Source organism: Tachyglossus aculeatus, chromosome X1 (assembly GCF_015852505.1).
Source record: "Tachyglossus aculeatus isolate mTacAcu1 chromosome X1, mTacAcu1.pri, whole genome shotgun sequence".
Classification (NCBI taxonomy): domain Eukaryota; kingdom Metazoa; phylum Chordata; class Mammalia; order Monotremata; family Tachyglossidae; genus Tachyglossus; species Tachyglossus aculeatus.
In genome coordinates this window covers 107,786,281-107,813,250 of record NC_052101.1, presented here as the reverse complement: position 1 = coordinate 107,813,250, position 26,970 = coordinate 107,786,281, and the positions used below count along the sequence as shown (strand labels likewise).

At 50.3% G+C, this 26,970-nt stretch overlaps 2 protein-coding genes across 3 annotated transcripts in view; one reads left to right on the top strand and one right to left on the bottom strand.

Moving 5' to 3' along the window:
- ATG7 (autophagy related 7) overlaps positions 1-3,870 on the top strand; it is a 281,509-nt gene extending 277,639 nt beyond the window's left edge. Inside the window, exon 20 of the mRNA XM_038772324.1 lies at positions 1,975-3,870. Within this exon, the coding sequence (XP_038628252.1) occupies positions 1,975-2,007 (33 nt within the window). The 3' untranslated portion in view covers positions 2,008-3,870. The remainder of the gene's footprint in view (positions 1-1,974) is intronic.
- Positions 3,871-10,620: 6,750 nt separating this feature from the next.
- Positions 10,621-26,970, bottom strand: part of VGLL4 (vestigial like family member 4) — a 164,154-nt gene continuing 147,804 nt past the window's right edge. For both annotated transcript variants that reach the window (XM_038772310.1, XM_038772309.1), the window contains 3 exons: positions 22,375-22,597; positions 15,108-15,231; positions 10,621-13,326 (listed from right to left, as the gene is read on the bottom strand). In XM_038772310.1, coding sequence (XP_038628238.1) covers positions 13,055-13,326; positions 15,108-15,231; positions 22,375-22,597 — 619 coding nt within the window. In that variant the 3' untranslated portion in view covers positions 10,621-13,054. The remainder of the gene's footprint in view (positions 13,327-15,107; positions 15,232-22,374; positions 22,598-26,970) is intronic.

Sequence of the window (26,970 nt, the reverse complement as noted above, 5' to 3'; positions counted from 1 at the left end):
TTGGCACATAGCCCTTAAATACAATAATAATAATAATAAAGGGCTTCTGGGAGGAGTTGGGATTTTATGAAGCCTTGAATATGGGGAGAGCTGTAATCAGATGTATTTGGGGAGGGAGTTCCAGGCTGGAGGAACAGTGTGAGGGGTTAGAGACAGGAAAGTCAAGAGTGATATATAGTAAGGAAGTGAACCTGGAAAGAACAAAGATTGATTCGAGGCGGAGTGGGGGGTTGGGGGGGCGGGGGTAGTGGGTGAAAAGAGCTAAGATATAAGATAGGGAGAGTTTATGGCACCTTAAAGCCAATCATGAGGAGTTTTTGTTTGTTGCAGAGGGAAAAGGAAAGCCATCAGAGGTTTTTGAGGAGTGGAGAGGTGTATGACGAGTAACACTTCAAGAAGTAGGGAAGTAGCATAGCCCAGTGGAAAGAGCCCAGGCCTGGGACTCAGAGGACCTGAGTTCACCACTTACCTGCTGTGTAATCTTGGGCAAGTCACTTAACGTCTCAGTTACCTCGTCTGTAAAATGGGGATTAAATCTTCCTCCAGTTTAATCTGTGAGTCACATGTGGAAAGGGATTGGGTCCAACTTGATTAATTTGTATCTATCCCACCTCTAAGAACAGTGCTTGACACCTATTAAATGCTTAATAAATACCACGGTTAAATGAATGAATGAAGTAATTAATTAAAGTGACTTCTGTAGTATTGATTGGCAGGGGGCCAGGTTGTAGACAGGGAGATACAAGTGAAAATACTGATAGTCTGTGATGCACCCATGCATATGTACTTGCCCTTTGTATTCAGAGAAGACACCATTGGCAGTGAGATTCACCTATGAGTCTGTGTGACTGAAAAGGCCAATGCGAGACCCACAGTCCCATCCACTCTGTGTACACAAAAAGCCTGTCCCTTGCTGGGTTGTCATATTTGATGTTTGCAGTGCCTGCTGCTGCTTCCCTATTGCCTATTACTATCTCATTCATTACAAAGCATCGGTCCAGATGAGTCACTTCTTTCTTGATGGCCCTGCTACTCTCTCCTCAGTAATTAACTCTCAGTCTCCAGCATGGTCCGAGGCCTTGTTTTACCATGTCCCTAAAATCTTTCCTCTGCAAATTTTTGCTTTCTGTTTCCTAATGTCAAGTTGGTTCTCCCTTACAGACGTCATTCTGTCACTCATTCTCATCGTGGGCCCTGACCAGTGTTAAGATGGACATATCTTCGATGCTAGGAGGCTGGCTATGTTCCAGAATGTTTTGGTGGTGTTTTTTAATGGTATTTGTTAAGTGCTTACTGCCTGCCAGGTACTGAACTAACTAAGCGCTGGGGTAGATACCAGATAATTAGGTTGGACACAGCCCCTGTCCCACATGGGGCTCATGACCTTAATCCCCATTTTACAGATGAAGCAACTGAGGCATAGGGAAGTTGTGTGACTTTTCCAGGGTCACACAGCAGACAAGTGGCTGAGCTAGAATTAGAACCCAGATCCTCTGACTCCGAGGTCCTTGTTCTTTCCACTGTCATGCTGCTTCATTGTTTGTGACCTTGTCTTGCTACTTGATATTGAACCTGACCTTTAAGTGATGCTGATGGCACTGCTCAAGGAGACTGAATGGAGAGGGAGGTGGGGGAACTCCTAATCTCCAACATTTATCGACCACCTTCTCTGTGCAGAGTTTGGTAGATATTAAGTGGTTGGAGGTACTAAGTGCAGGAAAAGTAGACTCAATCCATGGATCGAGCCGTGATAGTTATTGAGCGCTTACTGTGAGCAGAGCACCGAACTAAGCACTTGAGTACAACCCACTTGGTAGTAGGCATGATCCCTGCCCTCAAGGAGTTTACAGAACCCACGGTCCTGCAGGAGGAGAAGGCAGCCTGGGGGCCAATATTGATGAGAACAACTGGTCCAGGGGACAGTGACCCAAAGTGACTGGTGTTTTTTTGTTTTTTCTCCCCCTTTCCCTGCAGATCTGGGATATGAGTGACGACGAGACTGTCTGAAGGTCGTGGGGAAGGAATGGGTGGCGACCAACTGCAAGCTACCAACCAGCTGACCCGATAACCAGCACCCTGGCTTGGACTTGGGATTGAGTGGCTGGTTGGTCTCCACTCAACGATGGGCTCCCCCTTGGGGCCCCCAACTTCTTCGCGTCAGATCCGACCTGCTTGAGGCTAGGCAGGGGTCTTTTGCAGCAGCAGCTCTCCTACTGTCTCTTTCCTTCCTCTCTGATTGACTTCCCCGCTCTCCCCCCCCACCCCCACCCCGAGACTGGGGGTTTCCCTCGCTCCCATTCCTCACTTTCCTGTCAGTCTAGAGCTAAGTGCGTCCATGGGTTTGGCCCGGTCCCGGGAAGGAACTGGACCCTTGCATCTCCCCTTTCTCATGCCTGGGTGAGAACGGGCAGTTCAGGGTCCACGGGATGGGCGGCCCAGATCAGTGGCCTCCAGGTGCAAGCACCCTAAGGGCTCCAGAGGAAAGGTCGTCAGAGGATGCCCCACCCTGTGCTCCAGAGTAATTCCTCACCCTTTGCCCTAAGCCTTCTCCCACCTTCCAGGACCTCCAGAAATTTGGATTGGCATCGGGAAGGAAAATGTAACCAGAACTGTTGCTTCTTCCATTTGTTTCGGGGCAGGCCCCGGTGGCCTGTCTTCCACCCACAGCCCCAGGTTTCTCAGAACCTGGACTTGGGAATGCTGGGAGCCAACTGGGAGAAAGAGTCACCTGAGCAAGAGAGTGGTCCCTTTTGGGGAAAGAGTCCACAGGGATCTGGCAGGACAAGAGCTTCACTCAATCGTTCTCCCCCCGACACACACCCCTCCCTCCTCCCCTGAACCGTCTGTCTCCCTAGCATGAGACGGCCCAGCTCGGGGCTGCCGGAGAAGTTGTCTCAGGATATGGGATTCCCACTCTATCACTGGGAGCCTGGGTTGGGGTGGGGGCGGGGGATGGCCCAAGCAAGGGGGAGAGGGCCCCACCCAGAAGCACTGGGCCATCCAGCTCTTGGGAGGGAAGGTGCCCTCCCTCTTCCTTGCCACCCTTTCCACCGGTAACTAGTGGAGGATTCTGTCAATCCGCTGCCTTGTATACAGTCTGCTTTATAGGCCTCTCCAAGAAGACCCGAGTCCGGTCCAGTTCCTTGCCGCCGGCCCCGTCGCTCCCCCTTTCCTTCCTCCTTGCGACCGCCTGTCTTTGAGGGAAGCTGCAGGCAGGCCAACCAGGCATCCTCATCCTTTTGTGAGTTGCCAAGAAGAGGCACCGCGCTCAGGCAGGGCCCTGGGAGGGATGGGCTCGGCATGTGGCCAAGCCAACTCTGGGAGAGAGCGCCTGAAAAAAGACAGTTGCTCTCTCTGTGCATGAGAAAGCAAAGACCCCTGATTAGCTATCAAACTGGGTTTGAGGGGGAGTTTTCCGATTCTGGGACTTCTCTTCCCAGAACCCACTATCTGCTGTGGGACTTTCCCAGGCAGTCGCTGGGTGGCAAGAGCTGCCTCAGCCCCAGCCTCTGCCTTTGTCCCTGCCTTAGTGTCCCTGCCTCGGCTTCAGCTCTTGCCCTTGCCTCAGCCTCAGCTTCTGCCCCTGCCCAGCTCCTGCCTCAACCTTAACTTCCTCTGTCCCTGCCCCTGCCCCTGCCTCAGCTTCTGCTCCAACCCCCTCCTATGCCCCAGCCCCTGCCTCAGCTCTTGCTCCTGCCTCAGTCTCTGCCCAGCCTCAGCTCCTGCCTCTGCCCCTGCCCCAGCCCCTGCTTCAGCTTCAGCTCCAGCTCCTATTTCAGCCTCAGTTCCTGCTCTGCTCCTACCCCTCCTGCTGTCCCTGTCTCTGCCTCAGCTCTTGCCCCTGCCCTTCCCCCTGCCCCTGCCTCAGCTCCTGCCCCTGTCCCATTCTCCCTGCTTCAGATCCTGCCTCTGCCTCTGCCCCTGCCCCAGTCCCAGCCCCAGTCTCAGCCACAGCCTCTCTCCCTGCTTCTGCCCCTACCCCTACCTCAGCCCCAGCTGAGTGGCCTGTCAGGTCTGTAGCCACCAAACAAAACCCAAGAGTCATGTTTGAGTCTGACCCCCACATGCTCACTTGACGGATCCCAAAGCTGGAGGCTCTACCTCCACACGCCCAGAGGCAGAGGCCAAATTGCAAAGGTGCTTCCCTCTGAGCTCGGCATATATAGATGGGCCGGCTGGCCGGCGGACCGCCTCCTGGCCTGGCTGGGGTGTGTACTAGAGCCCAGCTGGGCACGGCCATTGCTCTCCTCCCTACTTCCTTTGCGCTCTCCAGTGTTCTGCTTGCTCTGTTGTCCTTTTCCTAAAGCCAACGCTCCGGTCTCTGCCTCTAGAGGGTTTCTGAGAGGTGGGTGGAGTGTCGTGGGCTAAAATGATGAATGAAATTGTTTATTAAAGGAATCTAATAGCATGGTGTAGAGAAATGCAGTTGTTAAACACACTCCAGCTCCAGGCTAATGGTGGGGGAGGCCAGCATTTGGAATGTTGGGAATACAGTCTCCTCGCCTGCCCCCAAAGCGGGCAGAATTGCTGCGGAGCTTGGAACAGGTTGGAAAACATTCACTGCAGTAAAAGGAGGGAGTTGATGCTCTATTTATTCAAGCTGTGAGCCTAAACTTCCATACTCAGAAGCTTCCTTAAACCCCAGGTCTCATTCTCTAGCCATCACCAATAGTATTTATTGAGCATCTACAGGGTGCAGAGCACAGTATTAAGCACTTAGGAAATACAATTGAGTTAGAAGGCACAATCCCTGCCCCTGGGGAGCTCACAGTCTAGCAGAGGTGATAGACGCAAAATACTTTCCAGGGTGAGGATGAAGAGAATGGAAAGATGGATGCGAGGATGAGTGATTAAAAAGTTAAGTGCTCTGCACGGAACAAGCATTCAAAAAATACCACTGATTAATTGGAGTCTGGCAGGTGATATGTATGGAAGTGCTCCGAGTGGTTGAGAGTACAGAGGTGGCGTAAAAATGCTGGGTAGGTTATTGGGAGGATTTGATCGGAGATGAAGAGAAAAGGAGTGGGAGCAAATGTTTTTAGAAAGTGAGGGGGATGGGATGCAAGACAACTGGGAAAGGCCAAGGGATGGGGGTAAGAGGGAGTTGGAGAGGTGATGGGGAGATTTTGCAGTCCTCACACTGGATGGTTTCAGCTTTGTCAACCTGGCCAGGTCATCAGGGGCAAGAGGAGGGAGTTAAAGGTCTGGAATAATTGCCTGGTGGGGGACTGAGGGGCAATGGGCATGAGACCAGATGAGGGAGAAGAAATGGTGCTGAGGGGAAGAGAGGGCAGAGTTATAGCTAGTCAGGCGAATTTGAAAAGACCAAAGTTGGCCTGGTGCCTGGATTTCAGCCAGAGGCACTCCCCATGGCACGAGTGCAGTAGCGGAGGAGACGTTCTGTGGAGGTGATTCAGAGCCCAAGGCTGGTGGTGTGAGATTTGATGGAGGGACAAGAGGCCAAGAGAGTTGATCAGAGCAGGCGGTGTTCAGGGCATGGGTTTGTGCATCAAGATAGGGGAGGTTTGTTTCTCAGAAAGTCCAAGTGGGGTGTGAAGTGAAGAGGCCTCTTTGGGACAAGACCGTTTTGCTGGGAGAACTCGAGTGGCTGACATGGTAGGTTAGGAGGTTCTGGTCAGGAAGAGAGATTGGTCAGGTTAGAGATGATACAGTGAGTTGTGATGATGAGATCCAGTGGGTGTCCATGTTGGTGAGTCGGTGAAGTGACCATAGACTAGGCAGTTGGTGGAGTTGAGAAATGAGAGGACACAAGTGGCCAGGTGAGATCAGCAGCGTGGCTCAGTGGAAAGAGCGTGGGCTTGGGAGTCAGAGGTCATGGGTTCTAATCCCGGCTCCGCCACTTAGCCGCTGTGCGACTTTGGGCAAGTCATTTAACTTCTCTGTGCCTCAGTTACTTCATCTGGAAATTGGGGATTAAGACTGTGAGCCCCATGTGGGACAACCTGATTACCTTGTATCTCCCCCAGCACTTAGAACAGTGCTTGGCACATAGTAAGCGCTTAACAAATACCAAAATTATTATTATTATTATCAGGCATTTCCATATGGATGTCGAAGTCTCCATATGTGAGTGAGGCGTATGAGAGACAGAAGGAGAGAAAGCTAACTGAAGCAGTGTGGCTTAGTGAAAAGAGCACAGGTTTGGGAGTCAGAGATCGTGGGTTCTAATCCCAGATCTGCCACTTATCAGCTGTGTGACTTTGGGTAAGTCAGTTAACTTCTCTGTGCCTCAGTTACCTCATCTGTAAAATGGGGATTAAGACAATGAGCCCCATGTGGGCAACCTGATTACCTTGTATCTCCCCCAGCACTTAGAACAGTGCTTGGCACATAGTAAGCACTTAACAAATGCTGTTATTATTATTGTTATTATTATTATGAAAGTCGCTCAGAAAAGCAGAGGGCAGGGCTGGTGATGCTGGCGGTGGGGGCGGGGGCAGGGGTGGTTGGTGACTGTAATTAGTAGTTGTAACTGATGACAAAGCCCATGTCATCTGGAAGGTGTGGGACGAAGAGGGTGTGGATCTGAGAAAGTAGCAATGAGGGGCAAGAAGTAGCCCCATTTCTCCACCTTTCCCTGTGAGTCGGGGAGAATGGGAGAGGGCGAGACCCTCTTGGGGGGGTGGGGGGGTCCCAGTGCCATCAGAAGTGAGTCAGATCTCAGTGATGGCAGAGAGGAAGAGGAGGAGGAGGAGGGGTTGGGGGGAGAAGGAAGAGTTAGTGGAAAGGAACAGGTTGAGGATGAAAGGGATTTTTGCCCTCGATGGAGCAGATTCCCCAAGCTACCCTTTGACGGGGTGATGGGGTTGGGACTTGTTGAGGAGAAGGTGTGAGGGGTAGAGATGGCTAGATATGAGATGATGGGCTGCATTGGTGGAATTGGGTGGTTTGGAGCAGCAGCGAGAGAGGTGAGCAACTGTGCCAACCCCCTTGGCCACCACCTGGCACACAGGGGTGATGCCTGTACCGGTCAACTCTGCCTTTATGTGCTCTGGTTCAGCTGGAAGGAGACTTGGACCCAGGAGGAGTATTAGTAATAATCGTATTAATGAAACGCTGACTATATGCCAGTCTGTGGGCTCATCCCTCCACGGTTCCCAAGGAAGAACCTAATTGCTGTGACAACTGAGGTTGGACGTGAGATGCCTTGACTTTGACATTAGGACATGTGAACAAATGGAATCAGTCAACAATTTGCCTTTAGATTATTTTCCACCTGTGTGTCATATGTGAGTGTGGGAGAGAGCTTCAGTCAAATCAATGGTATTTAAAGTGCTTACGTATGTGCAGAGTTGGTAGGAACGTTCCCTGCCCACAAGGAGTTTACGGTCTAAGGACGACAGACATAAAAATAAACGAATTACAGATATGTAGGTAAGTGCTGTGGGGCTGAGGGTGGGGTGAATATCGAGTGCTTAAAGGGTACAGATCCACTTGCATAGGTGACGCCGAAGGGAGGGAAATGAAGGCTTAGCCAGGGGAGACGTGATTTTAACAAGGCTGTTAAGGTGGTGGTCTGTGATACATGATGTGAGAGGGAGTTCCAAGCCAGAGAGGGAGAACGTGGGCAAGGGTTTGGCAGCAAGATAGACAAAACTGCAGTCCAGTGAGTAAGTTAGCATTAGATGAACAGATGAGAAACAGAAAAAGAAGAGACTCTTCCATCAGAGTCCCAGCTAGCCCTCTCAGAAATCGAACCCTGTGACAGCACTGTGGCTGGCCATGGCTGTTTTGAATCTTTCAGAGTGGATTTCTAAAAGTTCAGCCTTCAAAAATTACTTCTCAATTCATCGTCAGAGCAGTCAGCACTAAACTCCGGGGCTCACATCCCAGGTGGACAGAAGATGAAATCTTGAATTTTAAAACCGTCTGGGGTCCCTTGTGCCCTAGAGAGGGCCGAGAGCAGTGGGTTTGGTCCCTGGGTGTATGGTCTCAGTGCGATCAGGAAGCAGGAATCCCACCACCGTCCCCTGGAAAGGCTTGCCACTGGGTGGGACAGTCTGAGGTGGGGGTGGGCAGGAAACTGGGTATGACCCAGGGGAACTTTGGGTGGGGGCCGCGAAGAAGGGAAGTTTGAAAGGCATCTGGAGCTTCTCCTAGTAAAGGTAAGAGTCAGCTGAGTCATAGACTCAAAGGGGCCCCTGGCCACAGCTTGAGCAGTGTGGGTCATGCCATCGCGCACACACCCCCCCCCCCCGTCCCAACACCCCCCCCCCCCCCCCCCCCCCCCCCCCCCCCAGCTTCCCAGTTGCTGATCTCAGAGCAGCCTTTCCCAGGCTCCTGTGGCCTGGCAGGAAGGGCTTTGGCTCCATTTTAAAGTCAGATGCATTTGTAGAATCCAATTTTGGCTTTCCAAATGAGGGACTTTCTCTTGCATCTCCCAGGCCCCACGTTCATGTGGCTGTCCAGTAGGAGTTGCCACATCCTCAGGAATCTGTGACTCAGAGAATATAAATACAGGGGCAGTGTTGGCCGCTGTTTGGATGGCTTATTTCCTCTGGCGGTGAGGGAGAGGCAAGATGGGGACAGGAGAAGGGGAGGGAGAGGGAGAGAGAGAGAGAGAGAGAGAGAGGGAGAGAGAGAGAGAGAGAGAGAGAGAGAGAAGGGAGAGAGGAGAGAGAGAGAGAAAGAGAGCATGTTACCTTTAGTGGTCATTTTCTTTCCTAGTTATACCTCAAAGAAGCAGCAGCATCATCACCGGGAAACTGACTGTGTAATGGTACAGAAGCCGCAGAGTTGCTATAGAGATTTCCCTCCAAATAGTCCCAAGCCCTTTGACACTCATTTGCGCCTGGCCCCCGCCACAGGAGTCAGGGCCGGGGCTTGTTTCCAGAAGGGGAAATAGGCCCAAGACTCGATCCCAGGGGCCCTGACACCCAGCCCAGTGCTATCTTAGAGGACACCAAGAGCAGTGCACTGTGGCCACCCCTCCCAACTGCCCTCCCAACACAGCCTTTCTCCTGTATAATGGGTGCCTGCAGACACGCTAATCAAGGACACTGACCAGGGTAAGAGCCATCAGGATTTTGCTGGGACCAGCACCAGTTGCCTGCTTCCAGAAACCTGCCTGGATCCTGTCTCCCTCGTAGGGCCTCCAAAGGGGTAGAAATGCCCTGTCCCCAAAAGCAGAAGGGCCCTGGAGCGCCAGGTTTCCTGTTGATCTGCTGATTTCCCAACTTCCCTACACCCCCACGCCCCACCCCAACCCCCCGAGGCTTGGCACACACAGGACCGATCCAGTGTTCGTGTTGGGTGGTGCGAAGGCCAGGGATCAAGAAGCCGATTCATAGCCCAACAATATCCTCATTAATGCCTTCTTGTTGTGAGCTAATTACTGTGTTGCTTAAGACACGAGTGTTTCTATGAAGCTGACAAGGCGTACTGTTAAGTACAGATGGCATGGGCTCAATCAGGAGGAGAGATTCTGATTTCCGAGCACTTTTAGCCGAGGATGAGGTGGAAAAATACGACTGGCCGTTCAACAATTCCCTCTTTAGCCATGACAGAGCCCTTACTGAGTCCTTCCCGTCAGCATTCCCTGCCCCAGCCTGACACCGCCATGGTGGCCATGCTACTCTGGCCCCTGACTGCTGCTCTGGGGCTGCCCTTTCCCCCTCTATTAGGCTTTTGTTGGGGAGTGCTGGGCTGGGGGTGGGGGTGAGCAGGGGCAGAGGTCCAGAGCCCTGCCAGCAGGGAGTCATTGGCGAAGACATTTCCGGGTCTCAGAGCGGCTCAGCTGTCATAAGGGCTGTGTCCTGGAGTAGCGCAGGCTGGTAGATCCCACAGCTCCCACAGCATAATTCTCTCCCCAGGGTGGAGGGGGACGGGAGTATAAGGGAGGAGGGAAAGAAGGTGGAGGTGATGAGGATTTCTCGATTTCTTCAACTTGAGTAAAGGGAGGAAGGCTCTGGCTGGACCCAGGCTGGCACGCTGATCGTTCTTGGGAACTTAATTCTGCAAAATTGGGGGAACATGACCTTAGCTTTCCCCAAAGCCCAGAAGGAATGACCCTTCTCTCAGAGCAAGTGGCCAGACCCCCTGTGATCGTCAGCCCCAACCCGGCCTTGTCGCCCTCCCCGACCCCCATCTTCTCATACATACACAATCTCCACAGCCCTCGAAGTTTTGGATGCTTGTCGACCGGGACCTACGGAGGCCTGGGCTCTATGTCAGTGCTGGGCCTGGCCTTCTGAGCCACTTGCCCGCTAGTGCCCTTGAGGGAAGGACTGTCCATACCCTCCATCTGGGGCCTAGTTCAGGGTCGACCACCCAACCCCTTGCCCATGCAGAGGCCCAAGGCAGCAAGAAAGGGCAGCACCCAAACTGTGGTTTAAGAGCACTTTATTGTTCTTTAAGGCTACTTTTAAGTACAAAAAAAGATGGCCTGCCAAACCTTTTTTTCTTCTTCTTCCAGGTCAAACAGGCCACAGAGAATGGTATGTTACAGATTTACAAACATGGAGAGAACATTTCAGACTGAACTGCAGATGGCTCGGCTCTGTGCTTTTAGACCAGGGAAGTAGGTTCTGTTCCAGTGAAATGGTTCGTCCCTCGCTCCCCCCCGCCCCGCTCCTCCCCCCTCCCCCCACCCGTCAACTTTCAGACCACCTCCAGTTGAAAGCCTTTGACTTTGGGACACCCTCCCCCCGACACCCCCCCTCCGGTTACCTATCCCAGATAAGTAAGCGTTGCTGCCCTGGGGAGGGGGGTGGTAGGGGTTGCGGGGAGGGGGCCTGCCTCGCCGACACTGTCAGCTTCCTCCACATTGGACCGTGGAGACGGCCTGGGAGTCCCGTGTCCACAGAGCCCCATCTACAGTGTTAGTATTTCCGGTTACGACGCTCAGTAGCTTGCAGCAATAACAAACTAGTGGCTATTAATGCGAATGCAGTGTTCTCGTCGACTAACTGTGTTCCTGCACTTTTACTGTATTACAGACAAATCAACAACAAAAAAAGATCAACTTTTTTCTCCAAACAAAAAAAAAAAATGAATGATTACAATAAAGGAAAGGGAAAAAATTAAATAGCTACATATCATTAACAAATTAATTGTTCCTCAAAAAATACCTACAAATTTCTCTGTACATTCTTTACGCACAGCGTAACGATGGTCTTAAAGTTACCTAAATAAAAAAAGTGTTCTCACAAGATTCCTCCAGAGTTGGGGGGGGCTGAATGCCAAAGCAATGAAGCAGGATGGCAGGAGAGTGGAATAAGGGGAGGGGATGGGGAGGGGGCGGGGGAACACATGACAACTTTCACATGTGCTTCTAGTCGGGGTTTGAAACTCGGCAGCCGGCCCCAAACTCCGAGCAATAGCCAATTCTGAAATCTTTTCCACCCTGCCCCTTCTTTCTACTGAAATCAATTACCTTCCGTTTAATTTTTATCAAGTTCAAGACATACAGTACAAGGCACAATGGACCCAATACTGTAACACGGGTCAGAACCCAGCTCTGGCTTTCCCTGCGGAGCCAGGCTGGGCAGGTGACCCAGGACACACAAACCTTGGCTGGAACTGGAACAAAGGGTTCTGGGAGGCTGGAATGTATTAGGGCCAGAAGGAAGGTCAGGGCAGGGGAGAGGTGGAAGGGATAGTGAAAGTGGGCAGGGGGTGTGTGGGGTGGGGTGTGTGTGTGTGTGTGTGTATGGGGGGGGGGGGGGAGAGAACGGGACATGTTGCATTGAACCAAAAAAGATGAGACGCTGTTGTGCCTCGCTCCTTAATTTCTATTTAGTAGCTATTCGTATAGCGCAGGATAATAATGCAGTAATACCTGTATAAAGTTCTCTAACGGAGGAATGTACACTGCCTCGGCCCAGGCTTCCGAGTTAGCATAAAATATCATTTCCCAGACTGTAAATAATCTGTTGTTCAGCCAAGAAAGTGAAAGGGAGCAGTTGAGCAGTTTCGGCATCTACGGAAGTTTGAGTTCATCAATCCTGAACCCTTAGGAAGTGATTTTGTGTCAAGCAGATGGTGAGGCAAAAATACATGATTAAAATCAGCACTGGACAAAAGCTCTAGCATCCTGTACCACGGATTATCATATAGTTAACTGCTTCGTTACGAGGCCTGACCGGAGGCAATCCTCTGTGCTGGCTGAGAGGCAAGTGAATATCAAATACAAATATCAGAGTACAACTGTTCCAGCAGTAAGTATATCTAGGACTGTTACTGACAAAAATAAACTAGTTCTGAAGAGAAGCTATTAAGTATTATGTTTCTTACTGTCTATACATTAATAGATACCAGCTATTTTTTTCCATAAAACATGCATTTTTTTAAGCACTATTGACCCCTCCCACCTCAGCTCCAAATGGCTGGGGGTCGGTTGAGCCTGCAGTCAATCCATTTGCAAGCACGAAGCACTGCAATCTAAAGAGAGAAAGGCCTATAACCTGTATGAGACTTCCCCTGCCAAAGCTTTTTTGCCTAAAAGAAGTCCCACCCAAATGGACAGAAGCTTCTTCAGCAGTTTGCCCTCAGAATGCTAGCGTCTTGCCCCAAGCTGCGATGCAACCTTCCTCCTCCTCCTCCTCCAATAGTGCAAATCAGACATGACCGTGCTTTTCAAGTATACACATACAAAGTTACTGAACAGAAAAAGCCATGGAAGAAACCACACGAATCCTACTCTCAAGAAGCTAATAAAAAGCACAAAGCATTTGGGTCAACCCACCGTTGAAATGGCTTTTTTTGTGAATGAGCGCATGTCTCGGCTTTAGTAACTTTAAAGGGGCAGCAGATTTGCATCAGAGGTTTCTTTGGTAACTGAGGCAGGAAGTAAGGATGCTACATTAGACAAATGTTTAATAGTTCCTGCTATCATGTTTGAGGGCACCCTTGTACAAATACCAAGCGAATACGAAAGAACAAAAAACAAAAAGAAAGAAAAGAAAACCCACAACATATGATGAAAACTTCCCTCCCTCCCCCACGCTATTCTCCATTTTAAGCACTGACTGTTCAAAGCTCAGGCAAACCATGCAAATTCACTTGTTCTCTGACAACGGCTTGGTGGTCCTCTTCAAGAGACAACAGAGGGGGAGTGGTTGTGATTGACCATGTGGGAAGAAGGGCTGGAAGACTGGCCCCTCCTGGAGGCCGACTCCGGACTGCTGGATGCCCCATCCTTGGCGGCCTTGATCTGCAGCCACGTATCCCCTAGTGCTTTGGCAAAGTGGTCATCCACTGAGCCCGTGATGGACACAGAGTTTGCCACGGGCTCTGGCTCCTTGTAGTTCTTGCCAAGGCTTCTGCGGAAATGCTCCTCCACCACCGGATCACAGGCAGTGGTAGCTGGATGGGAAAAACAGGCAGAGGGCAGTCAAGACAGAAGCCACCATTTCCGGGGTGCGTGTCTCTCCAGCTCTCTCTGTCTCTCTCGCTCTACCTAACGTTTCGCCATCCTGCCCTGGACCAGGGGGATCTTGGCCTGTATCTCCTGGAATATCAAGGTGTGGCAGATGCTGAACCTCAGGCAGGAGTGTGCTAGTAAAATGTCAAGCGCTTAGTACAGTGCTCTGCACACAGTAAGTGCTCAATAAATACGATTGAATGAATGAATCACCCACCCTGCTCGAAGGTCACTGAACCCTGTCTCCGTACCTGCATGGAGATTCCTGGGGAGAAGGTCCGTGTACGTGCACGTGTGTGTGCGTGCTCGCAGGTGTGTGCGGGCCCATGCATCTCGGGGTGTCCCCTGCCCCCTCCCCTAAACGAGGCTTACAAAACAACCTGATTTGGTAAGCCTGGAATCGGGGGTGTTCCCCTCAGGCCCTACGTAGGTTCGCCGAAGCCTAACTCCACGTCGGTCTCCTGGCTACTTGGGGCAGGGCTATTAACGAGTGTCGATGTCTCGGTCCCAAGCCAGCTAGCTCTGAAGCAGTAAAAAGAGTCTCCGGTTTCCACTCACCCGTTCGCATGGGGGCCTAAGACTTTACTGGCCACAGTGGACAATGGAAAGGCTTGGTCTCTGACCACCGCAGGGCTCCTGACACATCAACCTAAACCCCAACTAATTCCGAGGCACAGTCTCTGTACAGCTGAAAACTTTCCTCACTGCTGGCAGGATGGTAGAGGGGGAGGAAGAGGCTCCAAACTGCACTGCGCTGCACGCGCACACAGACACACACACACACCCTCAGAACCTGAGATATTTGAGAAATAGAAAGTCTTAAGTCTTCCCAATCCCTTTTCACCCCCTCATTCGCTAGTCAGCGGCCTCTCCTTGCTCAACAGTGATGTCACAAACACAACACTTACCCAGAAACGGCACCCGGTCTCCCCCCTAGACTGTAAGCTCCTTGTGATCAGGAGTGTCTACATGTGTGTCTACTAACTCTATTGTATTATACTCTCCCAAGCCCTTCCTACAGTGCTCTGCACACAGCAGGCCCTCAACAAATACCACTGATCGGTTGGTTGATTGAGTGATCGATGGATGGACCGATTGGTAAAGGCAGTTAGTGAGGGGGCAACCGTACCCACCCCACCCACCCACCCGTGACTGAACCTTCCTAAACTAAAAAAAGCCCCTGGAGCCCCCGGGAACTCCTTTGAGCCCCCAGCCTCTATGGTCACACCTGCCGCACCCCTACCCTGGCACGCTCAGCAGTCCAGGCAGCTGAGGTCCAGTCTCCACAGACGAGCCCTATCGCCGGAGCTTTCGGCCAACCTGGTGTCAGCCTGTGGGCGGACTCGGTAGGCACGTGGAAACACAACGGCCACCGGGCTAATGGAGCGGCTCCCACCTTGCCAAAACCTTCAAGGGTGAAAGGAGACGGAACTCAAAGCCCCTTGGGACGTGGCCAGGATTACAATACATTCACGTGTTTGAAGAATCACCGAACTTTCTGATCAGAGACAAAACTGATCCCAACGGGCAACTGCACAATTAGGAGGAAACTTTAGGGCCGGGCCTTCTCCCTCCACAGTTCCCATACGCCCAGGGGCCCCGATTCTTGTTTGCAAGGGCTCAACGGGTTCGGGGACACTGGTCCTGTGGCCCACGATGTGCCGAAGGGGCCGGTGTCCCCGGAGAGATAAGACAGGCCGGCGATGAGCATAAGAGCACTTACTGCTTGGGGGTCTCCGATAGTGGGCTGGCATGGCTGAGGCGCAGCCGCTGTGAGCAATGGGACAGTGAGAGAGGTTACAGTTGCGGTTGCTTGCTGAGGCGCAGGTGATTACTGACGGGCGGTTCTGCGGAAAGAGAGCAGGGGAGGACAGTGTGTTATTAGGCACGACGTCAACGGCAGCCGGCCGTTCGATCCCCAAAAAGGTGTTTTTGGGAAAAGCTAGCCGAGAGATGAGCCGGCCAGCCGGGCTTCTTGGGGGGGCCAGCAACCACGTCTGTTGCGTAACTGGATGAGGAGAAAACCGACTGCATTGTGGCCCGCAGCTCGGACTAAGGGCAAGAAGCTAGTCCCTAAAAAGGACACGCTGCTACGGTGGCAGAGGCAGCGGCTCACACACTCCCCTGTTCAACTGAGAGCTCGACACAACAGCAAAGGAGAGCGGGAAGTGTGTGCTTCCCTAAGGATGAAAACAGGATTTCAAAAGTGGACTCGCAGCCTAGAGTCTCAGAATCACGGGCTCTCCGTGGCTAGAAGAGACTGCAAGAAGCCATCTAGGCCACCCCCCAGCCTTCGGGCAGAACGGCACCTAACCATCCAGGGCAGAGGAAAATCGGCTCCACACACTCCCTCGGCCGGCCGTTCGAGGGTCCGGCAAGCTCCCCATGGATGGGTGGTCAGGTGGCGAACAGAGGGGAATGTTAGATAATTAGACCCTTTCTGACCCCAGCCCTCTGGGAGCTGGGCCCATCTTTGCAGCCCTTCATTATCACCTCTCTGTCCAGCAAATTCTCTTCTCCACAACTTATATATGGAGAAAACAAGGCCAGAGCCCTGCCGCAGTTCATGTAGATGGCCCTGATTCTTGGCTCCAGGATAATAGAACACTTCCTGCTCCTCCTCCTCCTCCTCCTTTTAGCTCCCCACCATTCTAGCTCTTTCTCCATCTGAATGGCTTAGCTGAATTCTCTTACCCCCCTCAAATAAAAGCCTTTTATCTAGCCTCTTTCAACATCTGCAGTCAGCTCTATTTGTGAGGGCAATGGTCAGAGCTTCTTAATGTACCTCTTGCACTCGGCTAAAACCCAAAAGCATTCAAAGAGATGAGAGGAGAGGAGACGACATGAGAGGAGAAAGGAGAGGAAAGGAGAAAAATGAGAAAAAGGCGCAAGGTGGAATAATGCCCAGGGCGGGTATGCTGGAGAAGAGCAGCAGGAAACTATTTCTGAAGCATGCTGGCAGTTGTGGAGACAGCCAATGGACAATTAAGAAATGGGCTACACTGGTTCAGAAAATGCAATCTGGCTCCACCCTCTAATCAATGGGGATTCAAAAGACCTTCCTTGTCAGAGACTCCTAAACCCTCAGAATCCCTGGAGACATCACCTCTGGGAAGAACATACATTAATGAGTGCATGTGAGATCACTTTGGGTATTTATTTTTCCATTTCCATTTTCCATTTCATTAGGGTGGTGGATGGAGGAGTGTCTCCTACTCTTACATGGCTGGAGGAGGAGGAGGTGGAGGGGGGCGAGGGGGAGGATAAGGAGGAGGATGTGTTGATATGTGTCTGTCTACCCCATTAGATTGGGAGCTCCTTGAGAGCAGGAATCAGGTCCTGTGCTCCTTCCGCATGCCCTCCGAGTGCCTAGTACAGCGCTCTGCAACCGTATGTTGATGAAAAATTGTGAAAAGGCACAATTAAAAAGTCCTGGCAAAACTGTTGTCTTGATTTTTAAAGCACCCATTTCACCAAAGAAAATTCCAGGAATGCTGATGGGTCTAGAATGTGGCCCCGCCAAGCAGGCATTCTGGGCTCCAAGGTTGACATAAGCCGGTACTACAGCAACCCCAGCCACGTGAGGGAATGGGGACCAGGGAAACACGGGCAGGCCTCCTTTCTTTCTGAATATGCCAGTGAGGGCCGGTTGAGACTGCTGCTTGCTGTCAAAGCAGCATGCCTCCACACCCAGGGTCTCCACAGCTTGATGCCTTGGTATTGTTCTGGAGGCATACTGAGCAGTGCGGTGGGAAATGCAGGTAGTCGTTAGAGCTTACCTAGATGAGAGAGAACACCCTACATGACATTCCCTGCCCCCCCCACCCCCCCACACACATAATAGGCAGAGCTTTAATTCTAAAGGAATCTGGGGGCTTGGGCTGGGGCCACTAAATGGTACAAGGCAACCTTCCTGTCATACGCTTCACTGGGCATCAGTGATGGTGCCCAAATTGCCTGAATTTCATTCCCAAACCCAGAGCGGGTTTGGCCCCTCAATCCTCTCAAAATCTGATGAGGCATCCTGCCCGTCTGGCCCTCCCTCCCAGATCCAGCAACAGCTTCTCAGAAAGTGAGAGAGGTGTGGGGGCAGGGGAGAAACAGCACGCAAATCCGTAGCGAACCCTTGCATCAGAGCCCCTGTGGGGGCCAATGGGTGACAGGTGAGACCACCCTTCAGCCTGGGGAAAGTGTTGTGGCTGTGGCTTCAACACGTGAGCCTGGAAGTCCTCCTTGCACGTTCGCTGGGACTACAATCCCAGCAGCCTTCTGGAACAAAGGTGGGTGCACGCCTCGCTGGGCAGGTGCAGCCCCGGTTCCCAAATCAGGTCACAGCCCACCAGGCCTGGCTGACTTCAGGCCAAGTTTAGGCTCCGTTCAGGACTCTACCTTGTGTGCCTAGTGCACGCACCCATACGAACAGCAAACATGTATGGGGTTTTCCATTCAAACTGGAAAAAGAGGCGCTTTCCAAGCAATGGAGCCTCCCTCTCCCTGGGGGAGATATTCTAGTGCTGGATCTTGCTACTTATGCTCAACGTTTGTCTTCCAAACGCTATCCCATTTCTCTTGGTAATGCTTAGAGGGATAATTCCTCCTCGTGTCTCTAGCACACGGCAACCCTTCTGGAAAGGGGAAGAGTAATGGGGTGAGCAGAGCTGACGGGACCCCTGTGAGGTGGGGCCGAGGCTGCCCCACCATGAACTGTGGCGGCAGCTCTGGCCCAGGCTGAGCACTACTTTAGGATGGGGTAAGCAGCAAGGGTAGAAACCCTGGCCAGGCCACACAATGATCTGTGGGACTGCTGGCAGACAGTGCTCCTCTGGGGCCGGGGGACGTCCCACGTGCCCACAGATTGCCTCCGTCAAGGTCTGGGCTAGTCAAGCCTACAGCCCGCCTCAGCTGGTTCCAGAGCACCGCTGCTGCCCGGCGGGAACCTGCCCCGGGCTGGGAGGGAACGATCCATCTCCTGAGGCACCGGTGGATTGAAAGGGGTGCTGGTTAGAGACGGGAGCAGCGCTGATCCAGGGGCTGGAGAAGGCTCCGCAACCACCTCGGTCTCCTCAGGCGGCACAGCACCCCGCGACGGCTGTGCTGGCTGGCTCCTGGCTTCCTTGGGCCATGGGGAAGGTCACCGCGCTGTTCTGTAGCTGATTGCAGGCAGGCCCTGGGGCTGGCTTCTCCTTGCTTGTCTTTCTCCACAGAGTGAAAGATCAATATTTCTAGAAGAAAAGTCATCTTCTGCCATAAGAGATTGATATTTTGTGGATGTCGGGGGAAAGAAAAAAACCAACAACACCAGTGTCGTCTCCAAACTCCCTCCAGCTTCTTGCCAGTTTTTCGAAGAGGCAGACGAGGGGCGGGACATGCAATCACCATCCCTACCTGTGCTGAGACCTCTCTCTGCTCACACAGCTCACATATGCTTGCCTGCCTTGCCACTTAGTCCATCTCCAATCTCGTCAGAAAAACCAGAAAGGTTTGTTCCTCACGTTTCTAATCCTCACCTACAGTCAATCTCTCCTTCCTCCCTGGTGTTGGGCATCTTTCCCACTTTGATATTAGTTGCAGATTGCATTTGCTTTCTCTACTTCCAGACAGGCTGTCCAGAAAAACCTGAAAGAGCAAGGATCCCTGACACAGACATCTCCGCCACCGGGCAACTTCCCTCTTTATCGGCTTACCCTGGCCAGTACTTTCTCTACGTCAGTAAACGTCCCATACAGTGGGTGGTCAGCATCTGCCTTGCCTGCCCCTCCCTGATCCACCCCACCAAACAAATTGAGTACTTTATGGATCTTTCTCCGAATCAAAGCGTATTCCCTCTATGAGGACAAACTTGTTCAGTTGAACGTAGGGGAGTGAAGCTCCCATGGACTCTACCCTACACTCCTAGGACTGAAGCAAGTTGAACTGCCTTTACTAATTGGATAAATTAATGTCTTTGTGTCCTCGGAGATGTGTTGTGTGGAAGAGCTCTCCAAACAGGAATGGACCATTTAAAGGTAGAAAGTTATCGCTACCATTTTTACATCATCGGGGTTAAATCTGGAACAAGTGAGGCCCGTTGTTGGGTAGGGACCGTCTCTATATGTCGCCAATTTGTACTTCCCAAGCGCTTAGTACAGTGCTCTGCACACAGTAAGCGCTCAATACGATTGAATGAATTGAATGAATGAATGAACAACACATTTTACTGGGACTAAAACGGAGAAAGTTTCCAGCACACATTTCAAAGACTTTAACTGTACTGAAAAGGAAAATACAATCATTTAATTGTGAACATAGATAAATGGACTGTATCACAATAAATAGAAAATACGTAAAGCCTCTCTTTTCAGCCACAGGGTCGTTAAAATTCAGGATATTTTGGCCTTTCAATTCAGTAGTTGTTTTGCAATATTTGATATTTAGTCAATTCAATGTAACATACTATCAGATCGAATGGCAGCACTTTTAGGTTTTTTCTTCATATTTTGTTAAAAATAAATGAAGAATCTTTCATTACAATAGGGGCGAAGACACTATTCACCCTAGCCCGAGGGACAGGGAGAAATTTGGCCTAAAGTTGGCCCTGAGCCTTTGACCAGGAAACTCTCTCCCACACGTCATTTCCCTTGCCTGCAGGAGCATAATCAGGTCTGGAAAAATCCCCATTTCCCCCAGAACTTGCAGTGAAGTTCAGAATCAAACAAAACAAATCCAAGGCCCAGCAACAGGAAATATGTCAATCTCCAGTCACCAGGGTCAGTCCCTGGGAAGCCAGTCAGTAAAAACCACTTCAGAAAAACAGTGAACCAGTGTCAGTGCAGGCTGCCACTGAAAGGACAGGAGTCCCACAGGCCCATCTCATTGATGACACCACAGGAAGCCTTAACCTTCCACTTCAGTCATCAGGTGGACTAGGAAGGGCTCAGGGCACGGTACCTATGCACAACTAGCGGAGCGTAGGAATGGGCTGCCAGAACATTTGCCAGTGGATAGGGCCGGAACCCAGCCTGGACATTCCCTCCATCTCCCCGAGAATGGGCGTGTGCCAAAATGCCAGGGGGTGCCAAAGAAAAACCCTTTTTATGATATTTGTTAGGCATTTACTATGTGCCGAGCACCGTTCTAAGCAGTGGGGTAGATACAAATTAATCAAGTGGGATGTAGTCCCTGTCTGGCATGGGGCTCACAGTCAAGTAGGAGGGAAAACAGGTATTGACTCCCTATTTTACAGCTGTGGAAACTGAGAGTCCCAGAGAGGTGAAGTGACTTGACTGAGGTCACCCAGCAGGCAAGCAAAAGAGCTGGGATTAAAACCCAGGTCGTCTGACTCCCAGGGCAGAGCTATATCCACTAAGCCACGCCCTTCCCAGAAAGATCAAAAGGGAAGGAAAAAAACCAACAACAAGGTAAGGTAGGCGGGGTTTATGTGGTTGCTTTGAAGCAGCGTGGCTCAGTGGAAAGAGCACAGGCTTTGGAGTCAGAGGAAAGAGCACAGGCTTTGGAGTCAGACAGAGGTCACGGGTTCAAATCCTGGCTCCACCAATTGTCAGCTGTGTGACCTTGGGCAAATCACTTAACTTCTCTGTGCCTCAGTTACCTCATCTGTAAAATGGGGATTAAGACTGTGGGCCAACCTGATCACCTTGTAACCTCCCCAGCACTTAGAACAGTGCTTTGCACATAGTAAGCGCTTAATAAATGCCATCATTATTATTATTATTTGAAGACTGCCTGACAGTTTTTAGGCCTTTGTTACCTTTTCATGCCATTATACCTGTGGAGAAGCTCTCCTAAGCTCAGGAAGGGGCACCCAGGGTCAGAGCCAGACATCACCTTCTGTACTGCTCCTACATCCACAAGAGCTAAACACTAGGGAAGGGGTGTCTCTCCAACAAGCTGTAGCAATCAACTCAGGCAAGCTAGGAAACAAGGAAGAAACCTTTTTAAAAATCAAGCAAAGGGCACAGCACAATGAGGTATCAGCCAGACTAGGCACAAGAGGTTGATGTACGGGTGCCAAGTGCACACGCACGCGCGCACATGCACACACAGAGACACAGAATACTAAAACAGAGAAAATATGCCGAGAAGAGACCCTCTCTTCACTGCCCACAATATCCACTCAAGACCAGAGCCTACCAAGATTTCTCTCTTGTGTCTCAGTTTGGTTAAATCTACCCAGACAACTCAAAACCAAAGTAGAATTGAATTCAAGGTGCTCCTCTCTCTGGATTTCACACCAGAGGGGAAAAAAAAAATGATAGGACCCAAGAGCTAGAAGGGACCTAAAGAGGCCACCTAGTCCAGCCTCCTGCCTTGAGACAAGTGAATGCTTAAATATCTGGAATAAAAGGCTGCCTCTCCTTTTTGGACTGATCTCCAAGAATCAAGTCTCCACAACTTCCCGCCTCAGGAGTCTGTTTCTGTGCTCAACCAGCCAGGAAGTTTGTCCGTTGGCCTAACTGAACTCTCCTCCTGCAGTCTGAGCCTATCTTCTCTTATTCCATCCTCTGTAGCCAGGGTGAAGGGCTTCTCAAATCCCCTCATAAAAGTCCTTCACATATCTGAAGACAGCTGAGTCACCCTTCAGTCCCCTAGTCTCCAGAGCACTTAGTACAGTGCTCCACACGCAGTAAGTGCTCAATAAGTACCCTCGATCGATCACAAAGTGACTGACTGATGCTTTCTTCAATCCTCTAATCGCTCTGGCTGCTCTCTGCTAAACCCTCGCCAGTTGCTCCATGTCCTTTTTTAAGTGCCAGGAACAAAACGGGACCACTGGTATGTGTGGTCTCCTACAGTTTCTCTTGCCCAAATGCCACCTATCCCCCATCTTTTCCTTCTCAGCTCTGACTCCCCAACTCTACCCTCACGTGCCACTTCCATTCCTAGCTCTGTGATTTCGGGGTAGGTGCCGCTCCTTTAGGTTTTCGTCAAGTTGTTCCACAATCCAGGAAGGGGGGGTGGTGTGGCTAGCCCCTCTGAGTTGAGTGATGTACCTGCTGCCGCTCCACAGAGGTCAGTGTGGGGGAGATGCCCACCGTCCTGCTGGCATCCAGGCTGTTTTTGGTCAGTGCGAGAGGTTGCTCCATGGTCAGGCTGGGGATCGAGGTGTATATGTGATTGGTGTGCAGGCTCACGGTCGGAGCAGCAGCACGCTCAATGGGGCTGCGGCTCCTCTCCCGATGGTCTTTTCGGCAATCCCCATTAGCAGTCTTGGTTCTAGCAGGGAAACACAAAAACATGGAAGGTAAATCTCTTACAGGTGGGAGGTTTCAGCCACCTGCATCTGTCTACTCCTGCCTTTCCTCAAGGGTTACGGGCTTCACAGCATCCCACAGCCAAACTCTGAATGAACAGCTTTGGCTGCCTTTGGCTGCCTGGCTCTCAGAGTTCAAGGTTCAAACTCCAGAACTCAGCCTCCAAGTCTGGTCGGCGATCTATCTCTATGTCCCATTTTAGACAAAGTGGCCAAAACACCCCTGCTCTGCTAGGCAGGGAGGGTGGGTCGCATGGGGAGAGGAAGAGAAAGGGAGCTCATAAACTCGACTTTCTCCTAGCTCTGGATACTTACCTCAGGCCATCCTAGATGCACCGTCTGGTCTTCTTGTTCAAGGCTGCTTCAGAACCTGGGACCCACCCAGCTAATCAAGAGCGCAGTCAGATTCTACTCAGAGCCGCCCCAGCACGCACCAGCATGCACGTGGGGCCATGACACTGAATACAAGCAAACGGTTCTTTGCTGGTCTCTTCCAAGTTGACTTAGAAGTGGTGAGAAATCAGAGTCACATTTTTAAATGCTTCCTTTGTGTTAATAATGTATTCAAGATGCATATGCTGGAGGAGAAAACACTTTTCCCAGATAGCTAATAGAAGAGGAAAACGCCTAATAAAAGGCTTGGGAAGGAGTCGTGTTTAACTGGAAACAGGGTAAAGTCAGTCATCTAATAATAACGTTTAGCCCCCACCCTGAGCATATGGCATTGCTGTTCCTTCAGATCAAGGAAGTGGCAGGCATTGTCAGAGAGAGACATGGGAAATGCAAAGTGAAGTATGGGAAAAGGTGGCAGAACAAAGCGGAAGCAGGGAGGCTCTCCAAATAGCATCAACAATTTGGGAACCAGGCTGGAACACCCTCCCTTAAGTTTAACCATTAAAAAAAAAAAAGTGTTTATTCCAGGAATGTCTGGCCTTTGCTTGACAGACAGAGCCACATTCATTCAAAAAAAGCCACCAGAGTAGCTCTCAGGCAGGCGGCATGACGAAATGGCAAACTGGTGTCTGATTAAGCTACTCCCTCAAGTGAGGCTTTCCAACAAGCTGGGCTTCAGCCAGTCACTGGGCGATCCTGTTGGTGACTTGGGGGGGCCCAGGGACTCGAGACAGTCTTGAGGATCTTGCTCCAGGTTCCAATGCTCCAAGCTTTTTAGTTCTGGGTTGGACATTATTTTTGCCTTGGAGACCCCCAAGCCCAAGGGGGCTGGGGCAGTTCCAAGAAAACCCGATTCCAATGGACTTGGTGGGAAGGGGTGCTCTGGAGGGGCCTGAGTCAAACCAGGATCCCAGGGCTTCTCCCCACAAAACCCACTGGACTCTGGGAAGGAAGGGATGATGGGGCTAGTTGGACAGGGGTTCCACCGACAGGAGCCTCTCTGACTGGCCCAAACTGTCCTGATTCTCCACCAGCAGTCACTTCAGAGCCTCAGGGCCCCAGGTTATCTGGGGGGTTCTCCCAAGCTGTCAGAAAACTCCATGTTTTAAGCCTGGCCAGTAGCAGACTAGCCAGAGTGACCGAATAGGGCATCAATCACACCCACATGGCTAACGTACAGAAACAAGAGATGGTTCAAAGCTAGGGCTCCCAAACAGCCTTTGGTTTTGAGTTTTTTCTTGTTTTTTGGTGTTCTTTTGGTCTTTTTTTCTTTCAATAACATATGTGTACTGGGCTAACCAGGAATCTTTGAAAAATATATCGCTTTACCTTTGCCAAGTTGAAAGAGGGCCGGAGAGCCCCAAAGTGGCTGTACTGAATTTGCTTTCATCAAGAGAATGAATCCTCCGTGATGTTCCCGGTCTAGAATGCCACCCCCACCTTTCCCTGTGCGATACCACCCAAATCCCTCTCCTCCTTCAAACACTTACTAAAAAAACACACTGGGCCTGAACCCTGCTCCAATTATGCCTCCCTGCTCTCACCACTTTGCCATCCATTACAGCCACCTCAGCGCTTCTGAATACATCCAACACTATTTTGCATTTAGTCTGATAGTTTTCTTTATGTGGATGTACTCTACCCAGCTGCACACACGTTCGTCATCTTCCCATTGTTGGTCACACTCATTAGTGGCAAGGACTATGACTTTATCTTCTTTTGTAAATGCTTTCCAGGATTAGTCTGGTGCTTTGCCCAAAAGAGTGCTTGCCAAACATGGCTCTTGCAAATGATGATGTTGATGATGATAATAATGGTGGCGGTGGCTAGAGTCCACCTAAAAGAATAATGGCCACTCACTTCATGGTAGCTCCTGGCCTCTCTACCACTTTTTATACTGAACAGGGTGGGCTTCTCCCAGGTCTAGCCCAGGATTATGCTCTGAAAAGAGGGTTCAGAGCAGAGCCTTCTGGTTCCTCTTCTATAAAACCCTCCTAATGCAGGAGAAAGTCAAAAACCCATCAAGGTTGACATTTTCCAAAATGCTGTTTAGAATTTCATTAGCAGAGTTAATGGCAGATGGGATTACAAAGACGCGTGTTCCTACACTTAAAGGCAGTGCCACCTAAACCACATTTACTGACTGTGAGCCCCATTTGGGACAAGGACTCTGTTGGATGTGATTAATTTGAATCTAGAAGAGTGATGGACACATAGTAAGTGCTTAGCAAATACTAGAAGAATGACAATGATGAGAATAATATTAGAAATGGAATAAGTGTCTGGAAACACCCATTTGTTCTCTCAAACTTGGTCAACAAATTCTCTTACATGACATAAAACTGTGTTCCACAGAAATGAATGGATGACTCCACTCAGTGGTTGAATCTGCCCAGCACTGCCATATTCCTTTTTTTTTTCTGATCTCAAGGCATGCCAGTGGGTCAGTAGAGCTTCCTTCTACATTTTAACCCCCTGGAGACCATCAAACACCAGAAAGACAATACTCAGAGGCAGACTTGCTCCTGAGCTTGCTATGGATTAGTTGTATTTAACACTCCAGATAAAATTCAGTGATGCATGAGACAGACCACACAGGCACACACAATGCTGCCATACCACCCTTCCTTTCAAAGTTTACATTAAAAAAAAAAGTTTTTTTCTTCTGAAAATGAAAGGCATCTATTAGGCACAATTAGGAGTATTTCTCCAGTTTCATTAATTGATTTTCTGTGATGAGGAAATGTATTCAGAGCACAATGACAAAATTCTAACTTACATCAGATTTGCCAATATATCTGCCACTATTACATGCCAAATATGACTACACAGTCAGACGGTGGATCATTGGGAAGCAGCATGGCCTAATGGATAGAGCATAGGCCAGGCCTGGGAGTCAGGAGGACCTGGGTTCTAATCCTGGCTCCGCCACTTGTCTGCTGTCTGATCTTGGGCAGGTCATTTCACTTCTCTGTGCCTCAGTTCCCACATCTGTAAAATGGGGATTAAGACTGTGAGACAAGGGCTATGTCTAACCTGATTAGCTTGTACCTACCCCAGTACTTAGAAGAGTGCTTGACACACAGTAAGCACTTAACACATACCAACATCATTATTATTATTATTATCATTTTTAAATGCAAAGAGTACCAGGTTGAATGTGGCTTTGTGGCAAACTGGCCAGCTACACTCAACCTCCGCCACCCCCCCCCCCCCAAAAGAGACATATAGAGACAAATATATTGTGACACCACAAAAACGGAGGGAGGTTTAAACTGCTCACAAGTTAATTTTAGTAAAATTATACAGTGCTCACATTTCCAATTCATTTTCCCATTTCCCAGGACTTAAAAACAGACATTGTTTTCCGTGTTTTTTTCCCAATGAATCATAACCGAGGCTCCAATGCTTACCAAGCATCATGTGCTTCGATGGATGTCAAGACCAAAACCACACACATCCTAACATAGATAAAAGTCTGTTCCCTTTGGGTTATAAATAAAGTTTGGTAATTAAAAACAATGCTTCACTATTACACATGGTTAAGCAGTTCAAAGGTAGTCACATCAAGCTTATTCTAATGCAGCTGCTTTTTTTACAACCTTTAACTCAAATACTGGCACAAAGCACTGGTAATTCACACCCATCCTGGAGGAATAGACTCCCTCTGCCAACTGTTTAAGATGAAGAAGTGGGGGGAAGGGGGAGGAAGAAGGGATTCAGTCCAGGGAGCCGCTTTGTGTATGTTTGCTACTAGCACAGTTTCCTAAGAAATGCATGCCAAATGTGTTACTATACCTCTCAGTTGAGAAATCAGAAATGTCCACAAGCTTTGGCAGAAAAAGTCAAGATTCCAAATGGTCAAACTGTAAAAGTATCAATCAAATTCAGAAAGAACATCCCAGCCACTTGTTCAGCTCATTAAATTAAGATTTTCTTTTTC